At 46.0% G+C, this 10,874-nt stretch overlaps 1 protein-coding gene across 1 annotated transcript in view; it reads right to left on the reverse strand.

Annotated features, from left to right (window-relative positions):
• Nucleotides 1-10,650, reverse strand: part of RADIL (Rap associating with DIL domain) — a 67,903-nt gene extending 57,253 nt beyond the window's left edge. Inside the window, exons 1-2 of the mRNA XM_067534323.1 lie at nucleotides 10,248-10,650; nucleotides 4,154-4,264 (exon numbers count right to left, since the gene is read on the reverse strand). Of these exons, the coding sequence (XP_067390424.1) occupies nucleotides 4,154-4,237 (84 nt within the window). The 5' untranslated portion in view covers nucleotides 4,238-4,264; nucleotides 10,248-10,650. The remainder of the gene's footprint in view (nucleotides 1-4,153; nucleotides 4,265-10,247) is intronic.
• Nucleotides 10,651-10,874: the final 224 nt, after the last annotated feature.

Consider the following 10,874-nt stretch of genomic DNA (forward strand, 5'->3'; position numbering starts at 1 on the left):
CAGCATCTGGGCAAGCTTCCCCCACTCTACTACTGGGCATCACACCTAAGAGGGAGGTACCACCTCCGTCTACATCCCCCATTTGGTCCATGGCCTCTGCTGAGCCTGTCAACAGCATTGTCAAGCAGAGCCAGGTGTGATGGCCACATGTGTTTAATGTTGACCCTTGGCCTGAGCCCATGTAGCTCTTTTTGCTTCAGACACTGAGCAGACACCAGAGAGTCCCTAAGCAAGGTTGTTACTACTATCCTGGGCTAGAGGCGAAATGACAGCCTGGGGGGGGAGGGGGTAGGTGGGAGTAGGGGGGAAAGGTTCTGTATCGGTGATTAGCGCTGCTGCTTTGCACTCTTGTAGTGACTTCCATTCAAAGATCTCGTAAGCCTCCCAACATCCCTCGGAGGCAGACATCAGTCATCGCCATTGACAATAGTTAGCACCTATAGGACACAACTCCTCCACAGATCTCCAGCACTTTACAAAGATGGGGAGGCATCCTTATCCCTCTTTGACTGATATTATAACTGAGGCATAGAGAGGCCAAGGGACTTACCTAACTTCATACAGTAAATTAGCAGCAGAACAGGGATGAGACTGATTGAGATACGTGCCCTATCAACAGGGCCACTTCGCCTCCCATAGACGACACTATTTCTCTCAGGTCTTTCACAATATCCAAGAAGAGCGCTAACGTTATCAGAAAGATCCTATGTCAGCAATGGAATGATTCCAAACCACCTTCCAGACCAGGCTGGGAAAGCGCCCCTGTTGCTAATGGAAGAGGTCATCTTCTAACTTAGAAGCAACCGTATTGCTTTTTATGAGTGATGGGAACTACTCCAAGATAGAATCTCTCTGTCTTCTCCCATTCAGTCTGCACGCACACATGGCTCCCACCCAGCTCGTGCCTCACAGTGTGACCTCCTGTCTTTGCTCCCATACAACCTTACTGATGCCCCTCATCATGCCCTGTCCTCCCTTATCACCTTCCATGAACCTCTCAGATCACTAACCTGCCCTTACAAGAACCATTTGTACAACCAGGACAAAAGCAGGAAGAGAGGCAGGTGCCTTTCCCCATTAACTCACAGGCGACTTGGCCCCCCCCCCACACATCCCTGCTTGGGGTGGGGTGGATGAGGCAACTGAGGCCCAGAATGATTAAATGACTTGTGAAAGGTCAATGGCTCTAATGCAGAACTAGTGATTCATAAACTGCAGACTGGGAGCACTGAACAACGCTTTCCTCTCCGGGGTAATATCTTATTTCCAATCCCGAGTCAGCCAGTTTCCCCTGAATCTGTAATAGCATTTACATTTGCAGTGATTCGTGACCCAGGGGCTCAGAAAGAAACAAAGCAAGAAACAGAGAGAAAAACTTTCCCTTTCCCTTCCTGCACCAAGGCAGAGAGGTGACTTGCCCAGATCCAAGGCCAGTATTTTGTGTCTTGTTAGTTAATATGAATGCAGTATTTAGCTTGAAAAATAGATCATAAGGCTCTGTTTGCTGTATTTTATGGCTTGTATTAGCTCATCTATTGGGCTAATCCTAGCATCTAAGCGCCTCAAATATTAATGAATTTATTCTTCCGACATCCCTTTGAGGTAGGGAAATAATATTTTCCTCCATCTCACAAATGGGGAAACTGAGGTACAGGGATTCTTGCCTAAGGCCACACAGGAAGTCTGTGGTAGAGGTGGGATTAGAACCCAGAACTCATGAATTGTCATGTAGTACCATAGAAATGTTAAATCGTTATAGTCCACAAGACCATTCTTCTTCTTCCCTGGATTTAGAATGTGACCGTCAGCTCCGATTTAAAAACAGAGTATGGCATTCACTAGAGAATAACATTTTTCAGGAGCATTGCTGTAGTGATGGGCTCAAGTCCTAAGGAGGGTAAATTTCAGATCACTCAAAAGTGACCCTAACTGGCTGATTTAAGGACCAACTTTCACAAGTCCTCAGGACCAAAGACTGTCAGCAATTTTCCAACACAAATGTTTTTCATTGGGAAGTGTTGATACATTGAAACAGAAACTGTTTGCAGGAAAGGGGTGGTTACAACAAATCTCCCAATTTAAACATTTTTTGAAAAAAGTTTCAAAATTGTCAACAAATCCCACTGGACATTTTTTTAAAAAGTTTCATTTATCTATTTGAAATGATCTTTCATTTTGAAATTTTAGTTAATTTATACCAAAAAAAAGGTTGAACATTTTTTAAAATGGTCAAAAACACACACAACATTTTTGTGACCCAACTGCAATTTCTTTTTGGATTATCGGTTCACAAAAAATTGAGATTTTGTCTTTTCATCCTGTTTTGGGATAGAAAAAAAAAAGTTTAAATCTCAAAAACCCTTGTGGAATGGGAAAATTGTTTCCTGCCTAGCTCTACCTAGGAAAGCCCAATCAGTCCTCATTAGCGATAGGTTGTTGGAGCGTGACAAAGGGACTCTGGAAATGGACAGAAGAAAAACTGATACAGCTCTGTGTATGTCTACACTTGAAATGCTACAGCTGCACCACTCTAAATCCACCTCTCAAAGAAGAATTCTTCTGTCGACCTGGTACTTCCAACAGTGGGGCTTAGGTCAGTTTAACTACATCTCTGATGGGTGTGAATTTTTTCCCAACGCTGAGTGACGTAGCTAGGTAGACCTAACTTTCTAGTGTAGGCTAGCCATACGAGCCTTCCCGAAAGACTCCAATGACAGGTGAGGGAGAGAGAAAAAACTTTTATGTAAGAATCATTTAAACATCCAGATAGCTGAATATTTTCCCCATCTAATCTCATCGGTGCAAAACTAGCTACAGCACTTATACAACTTCATAACACTTCCAACTGCAGAAATCATTCCTTCAAGCCCCAAGCGTAGGCAGCTAAAACCATATGTATTTCTTAAAATGCCCATCTGAATTGTAACTATATTGTTTATAACACAGCAACTCTCCTGTTCTTTCTGCAGAACGCCCTATGCAAACTCAGTTTCTCTAATTTCCAGAGGCCAAACACTTCAGAGTAAATGCTAGGCAAGATGTGTTTCATCCATACCAAGGGGCTCTAAGCATGGTCATTTCACTATTGTGCATGTAGTGCAGTAAGGACTCCAGTTTGCAATGTGCTGAGAACTCAAAGCTTTTATTGACTTTAGATGGAGTGACGGGTGTTCAGCCCATCTGAAAATCAGGCTCTAAACATACATGGCTTTTTGCAAAATGCAGAAGATGTGGTCTTATTTCCATTTGAGAGCCTAAGGGACAACACAGTGATAATCAAACATGCTCTTTCCAGACCCCTATGCTTATGGGACCACAGTCATGGGCATCTTATAAGAAACCTGTGACAAAGTAACTCCAGGTCTACCTAGTCATTAGTCAAATGTTCAAAACCACCTAAGCAATTTAAACACACAAGTCTTATTGAAAGTCACTGGGACTTGTGCACCTAAATCCCTCATGCACCTAAACCCCAAAAATCTCTTCCTTGGTGTTTACAGTACATTTCCCCTATTATGCTATTACAAAATATGCATGGTTTGAGGACAAAAAGCTTGCAGCTGAAATAGGCAGCTCCAGACATTCCAAACATTTGCCATATGCAAAAAGAGAAAGCAAGATTTTCTTTGGCATTTACTGTTGAAAACTATAAAGGAATCATCCAGCAGTTTGTTTTTTTCCTCTCGGAGCAATCTGTATCAAGTATCTCGGCGTCTCTTCGCATGTCATGGAACACACAGAACGGCCACACCAACAATGGCTATTCATCTTGCCATGACACTATTTATTCTGCACTGTTATGGCAATGATCATAACAAATTAATTTGATGTTCATGTGGCCAACACATGTCCTCCCATCTGAGCACTGCACTGCAATTTATCATTAGCAGAACAATGGTACTGTAAATAAAACAGCCCAAAATCTAATCGTTATTTAAGCTTGCTGGGGTACAGTTTCAACATCCCATGCAAGGTGAAATCAGCTGGGCAGCTCCTGTTAGTACCTAAGGAAGTCATATGGACAGTTTCCTATGACCAAGTGGAATCCATACTCCCCCACTGTATCAGCACATAGTAACTTTAAACATTAGCAACCTGTCCTGAATGTTCCAGCTAAGTGTCTCCTGATGCCTATTTAAAGACCTTTACTTACCTTGCCATTTTTTTTCACATCTTTCTTTCGGTCACTTATTCTCCTCTTCATAGCAAACCCTGCAGCTTCTCCTGCATTATTCATGTGCAGAGAAACTTGTTCCTCCTACTTCTGAAACAGGACAGGAAAATAGAGAACATCATTTTGCTTTCACCCCAGGTACAAAGATCTGCAAGAGCCATTCAATTATGTCCTCTAGACTCGATGTGATGTGAGGACTTATGTTTGTGTTAGAGCCACACGACTGTTCTACTGAAATATATCAGTGGCTTGTGTGTATAACAACATCCCATAGTCGAGCTGTTCTTTTGTCTTAGAGCAGGGCTAGAATACAGTCCATGGAGCTCTACAGTACTCACAGGCGCGCTCATATTTAATATCCAGATACCCTTCTCCTTCTTGATCCAAGTACCACAGAATGGCACGCTGGTACCTGTAAGTCTCCATGGGCTAAATCTATAAATGAAGGTGGCCCATGAGTACGATCCTACCAAATTCACAGCTGTGAAAAACATGTCATGGGCCGTGAAATCTGGTCTTCCCGTGAAACCTATTGGGGTGGGGCAAGCCTGGGGGCGTCCCAACCAGGATTCCTACCATGCACCAGACTCCAGCTGCTAGTCCAGGCGGGACTGGGGAAGGACAGGACTTCCTCTTCTCCTGCAGGGGCTGTTCCAGGGGCCAGTCAGACTCACCTCCGGAAACCTCCCCTGGTTTCACAAAGCTCCACACCTCCACCTCACTTCCTGCCCCCATCACTCCCCAGCCACCGGGGGAGGGATCACTTCCCATGGAGCGGCTGCAGCTGCCCAGCTCTGAAGGCAGCACCTTCTTCAGCAGCAGTGCAGAAGTAAGGGTAGCACCGCGACCCTCCTACAATAGCCTTGCAACCCCTCATAACTCTCTTTTGGGGCAGGACCACCAGGGTTATAACACGGGGAAATTTCAGATGTAAATAGATGAAACCAAGAAACGGATGATTTTTAAAATCCTATGGTCATGAAATTAACCAAAATGGACGGTGAATTTGGTAGCGCTCTACTCATGAGTTGATGTGTAGATGGTGAGCTGGCGACCGATGTGGCTGTACACTTGCCTGTCCAACTATGACCCACCAATGCAATGACACTCCACAAGGGCGCTGCAGCCAGACTGGCTGAGAGTCTGATACCAGGCCTTTCTTGGCAGTGTGATCTCCTCACCGAGACAGAGCCCGATCATGTTCAAGTCTAAATGTAAGACCAACTTCTCTAATCAAGCCTTGTCCAGGTATTAGAGTCTACCCTAAGGCCAGTGCACAAAGGACAAGGAAGGGGAGAAAAAGGAAAGACAAGAAGAAAAGAAGGAAACACTATAAAAAAGGGAGGAAAGGAAGGTGAGAAAAAGGGAATGAGAGATGGAGAGCACAGAGCTCTCTTTGGGCAAGCTCACTGCTATCTTTAGTTGATGACTGTTACTTAGATACTGTGATGACAGGTGCCTTAGCAATACCTGAGAGAAACAGATCTGTGGACACATTCTTAGATATAGTAATTACAAGGGATCATACACCCCTCTTGGGATCACAGACCACTACAACCAGGTCTAGCAGCTCACTCAAATCCCAATAGCACTACTCCAATATCATAAGGTGACAAAGTTGGGACAAGACACCCAGAGGGTGCAGTAGATGATATTCACAGTGCCTTGGGAAGAAGGATATCAGGAGGGAGCACATTTCCTCCATCTCTTCCTTTTTGAGCCTATGAAAAAACATGCCAGGCACAACACGTAGAGAGAGTCACATATGCCTGTGAGTATAGCTCACAGGTGAGCCTAGTAGTCCATCAAAGGTGCTACCCTGCCCAGAGAAAAGCAAGTAGCCCCTGGAATAACTACTTCCCCTGGGGAATCACTACATATTTTGTATACTCTCAAAGATTTCCCTCCTCAGCTTGCTATATTTTGCTCTATCTTTCTATATTAAGAAGAGGTTCTATGAGAGCAGCCCACGCATTCATCCCCTTCCTCTGCTTTCCCATATTTGTCAAAATGTGACAAACTGCAAAATGGAATTTAAAAGACATGTGTTGCAGCAGCAGCTACAGACCTGGTCAACGAGTCTTAGGGCAGGTCTACACTTAAACCACTGCATCGGCGGTGCTACTCCGCCGCTGTCATGCTTAACTGAAGACACTCCTATGCCGACAAGAGAGCTTCTCCCATCAGTGCAGTTAATCCACCTCCGTGAGAGGATAAGCTCTCCCACTCACACAGCACTATCTATGCTGGGAGTTAGATTGGCATAACTACATCGCTCAAGGGTGTGGATTTTTCACACCCGAGCAACGTACTTATACCGCTACAAATCTGTAGTGTAGACCTGGCCTAAGAAAGAGGTAGTCAGCACCTAGAAATAATCTTTGTCATAAATTCACAGTTTAAGGCCAGAGGGGACCATTAAATCATCTAGTCAGACCTCTTGTATCTCACAAGCTATTAGATTTCACCCAGTGACTCCCAATAACTCATGTTTGGCTAAAGCACATCTTCCAGAAATGCAGCCATTCTCAATCTGAAGACATCAGAGATAAAGAATCCATGACTTCCCTTGGTAGTTTATTCCAATGTTTTATCATCCCCTGCTGTTAAAAATGTGTGCCTTATTTCCAATTTGAATTTGTCTAGCTTCAGCTTCCAGTCATTGGCTCTTGTTATACCTTTTTCTATTCAAATAAAGAACTCTTTACTGTCCAGAAATTTTCTCCCCATGAAGGTACACGTATACTATCATCAGGTCACCTCTCAGTCATCTTTTTGATAAACTGACCGGATTGAGCTCTTTCAGTCTCTCACTGTAAAGCATTTTCTCCAGCGCCCAAATAATTTTTGTGGCTTTTTTTCTGCATTCTCCCCAATTTTTCAACATCCTTTTAAAAATGTAACACCAGAACCGTATACAGTATTCCAGTACTGGTCTCACCAAGGCTGTGTACAGAAGTAAAACCACCTCCTGACTCCTAATCACTGCTCCCATTTATACAGCCAAGAATCACATTAACCATGTGCGCCACAGAACTGCACTGAGAGCTCACATTCCAAAGACCCTTAACTCCTTGTCAGAGTCACTGCCTAACAGAATAAAGTCTCCCATTCTGCAGGCGTGGCCTGGCTTCCTTATTCCTACATGTATAACTTTGCATTTGGCTGTACTAAAACATATTTTACTTGAATGGGCCCAGTTTACTGAGCAATCCAGCTTATTCTGTATGCCTATGCTGTCATCACTATTGACCACTCTGGAAATCTTTGTGTCATCCGCAAATTTCATCAGCTGTGATTTTATATTTACTTCCAGATCATTGATCATCAGGCCTACTATCAATTCCTGCAAAACCCTCCTAGAAACACCTCAATTCAATGATCACCCCCTGCTGACAACTACTTTTCAAAATCTGTCAGCCAGTTCTTAATCCACTTAATGTGTGCTTTATTGATGCTATATAGTGCTAATTTGTTACTCAGAATCTTGTGCAATACTAAGTCAATTGCCTTACAGAAGTCCAAGTATATTACATCCATGCAGCTACCTGTATCAACCAAACTTGTAATCTCCTCAAAGAATAAAGGTTTGTTTGACAAGTTCTATTTTCCATGAAACCAAGTTGATGGGCATTCATTATATTTCTATCATGTAATTCTTTATCAATTGCAACCCATATCAGCTTTTCCATTATTTTGCCTGGGATTGATGTCAGGCCTACAGTTACCGGGGTCATCCCACTTGCCCTTTTAGAAAATTAGCACAACATTAGCCCTCTTCCAGTCTTCTTAAATTTCCCCAGGGCTTATCTCAGAGCATTCAGGTTATACACAACATTGTGAAGGTGGCTGTGCATGCATATGTGCACATGCATGTGTGCTGCTTATTTCAGATTTCATTATCCAAGAAATACAGTCCGTAAGGCTATTTATCTCAGATTCCTATTTGAAGAATTTCCTTTTCTAAATGGAAACCAGTCAGAGTCGCAGCCTCAGTATAATAGAAACAAGAGCAGCACAGACACTGTAGGCGGAGGGAGGGCTGACTCCAGCACTACAATGTGGAACAAATTATAACTCCAAAGGCAAAAGAAACAAGAAGATTGTGAACCCAGAGATTTAGACTTACACCCCTTGACTATTAAATCCTTACCCTCTGCAGATCTAAGCCCTGCTTTTAAACGTAAAGTGAGCTAATGCAGACCATTTGCTTTGGTGAGTTGGCCCTTGCCTGTCCTTCACCCTGTGTAACAGGGATGGGAGTGAAATTGAAGAAAATAAAAATCACCCCTCAAACTGACTCTGTGATTAACTTCCTGTAGCGTGAGGGATTTTGAGCCTATGGTGGCAAATGGAAAGCGGAATCAAATGAGGAAGGTTGGACTAGTCAGTTGTTTCTCCAATCAGCTCTTAGATGGAAATTTCTTCTGCTTATTCAGAATAAAGGAACATTTAATACAATGATAAAGATTTGAAGAGAAAACAAGAGGACTCATAGGTTTGAGACTCTCAGCTGCCAGTTCCTAACTGAAAGACTTCATATTTATTGCACGGAAACTGCACAGACACCTCTGGAAATGCCTCTGTAGATGAAAGCAGCCCCTCCCCTCTCCAGGGCTTTACTATCAAGACTGTCATTTAGAGACTGACAGTTAATCAATCGTGTTGTATCTGTTAAATGTAGGGCCTGATCCAACTCCCAATGAAGTGAACAGGGAGTCTTGCTGCGGACTTCAACCAAAGTTAGAGTGGGCGTTAAACTCCCCAAAGCATTATTATTATTAATTTGTATGGCAGCAGCACCTAGGAATCCCAGGCATGAGCCAGTGCCTCATTGTGCTAAGTGCTGTAAAAACACAGAACAAAAAGATGGTCTTTGCCCCAGAGAGCTTACAGGAGCCATGTCTTCCTACCAGTTTGTCAAGAGACATTTACAGCTATGGCACTACTTGAATAGATAATAAGGGTCGGAGGCCTGATCCTACAAGTTGCAGAGCATGTTCTACTGAAGTCAATAGGGGTCTTAACATGAATCTTTTTAAAATAAGTTTTGCTCAGTCCCATGTATGCACTGGCCCTGCAGTAATGCCCATGTACAAATGACAATCCTCTGAGGTGTGTACTGTATGCAAGAACTGTATGGTAAAGTGTGTGTTTGCTTTCTGCTGTCTTTCAAGCACCTGAATCTCAGTGGGCTGTCTAATTAGGAGTTCTTAATTATCACTGGAAAAATTAATTAATCCTGTACAGCCCTGGAAATAGCCAATCCCTGAGCAACTCTCCAGCATTTTCTTTGTGATTTACTGAAGTTACTTAAGCTCCAAAAGACATGGCTCTCCTGCAGGCAAGTACCTTGCAAACATTTTCCTGCTAAAAGCCAGACGTTGTGGGATGGATGACAGCCTGAACATGGGTGAAAGGGGTTGTCTGGTGAGGAAGGGAGTGAAAAAGCAACAGGATCCCCCATCAGACCATCGCGTTCACTTCTTCACAGCCTGGTGTTATTTGCAAGGCATCAAGGCAGGTTTGGTCTCCAATGGCAACCAGACAAGCCTCAACTCTCCCTCTCCGGCTTCACTTTCTAAGGGGCGGAAAAGAATTGTTCCAGGGCGAGCGGCGCTTCTGGGTCCGGTCTCGGTGCACTCGACGCCGTGGCCCGTGTGGGTCTGCGGCGTCCCTTCCCGGGGAGGGTGTATAGCTCGGTGCGGTGCTCCTCTCGTTCACACGGTGTCTGTCTGTCTGTCCGTCGCAGAGCCAGGGCGTCTCATGGTCTCCCACTCTGCGGCTGGGTGCTCGCTGGTGTGTGGGGCTCTCTCAACGCCTGACACCTGCTGTGTGTGGGTCTCTCAAGGGTGTGTGTGTGTGTGTGTGTCAGTCTCTCACTGTTTGCTTACCCCCAGCCCTAGGGCGCGCTCCTGCCTCCCTCACACAACCCCCTCACACAACAAACACACAACCCCCCGGCTCTTGTCCCCTCAACTTGAAGCCATTTTAGTGCCCGCCTCGCTCAGCCTGCCCCAGGCTGCGCCCTGCCCCCGCCGACTCCGCGCCCCCCGCCCGGGTCGTTACTCACAGTCCCTGGTCGAGGGGCTCCGCCCGGGGCCTCTCCAGGCGTCTCCTCGCCGCCGCCGCCGCCGCGGCTCCCCGCCCCGGCCAGCCGGGCTGCAGAGGACAGGAGCCGGCGCCGGCCGAGCCCGGAGCACGCACATCCCGCCCGCCCGCCGGGGCGCAGAGGGCTGTAGGGGGACTGGGGAGGAGGAGGAGGAGGCGGCGAGGCGGCTCCGGCAGCTCCAGGGCGCCACCTTGGGGCCCCGCAGCGCGGCTGCCCGCACCGGCTCGAGGGCGGCGAGGCGAGCTCGGCGGGCAGCCGCCCACGCCCCTGCGCGTGGCCCGGAAGTCGGACCGGCCCCTCTGTCAGAGACATGCCTGGGGAAGGTGCAAAACGGGCAGCCAGCAGTCCTGGGACTGTCCTGTCCTGTCCTGTCCTCGTGAGCCTCTGCCCTGCCCGTGTCTGCTGAGCAGCTGCCACCTTCCCCCTCCAGAGGTGGCCGCATGGCAGTGGTGGGTCCCTTACTTGCTTCATGGGTTGGTGTGGGAGACGTGCACCTGGATCAGGGCCCCACTTAGGTGCCAAACAAACACATGATAAAAAGGTGACCCTGCCTCAAAGAGTTCACGCTACACCACTGACTATCAAGTG

This window comes from Emydura macquarii, unplaced genomic scaffold, assembly GCF_026122565.2.
Source record: "Emydura macquarii macquarii isolate MOO-44397 ecotype Brisbane River unplaced genomic scaffold, CSIRO-AGI_Emac_v2 contig_3390, whole genome shotgun sequence".
Taxonomy (NCBI): Eukaryota; Metazoa; Chordata; order Testudines; family Chelidae; genus Emydura; species Emydura macquarii.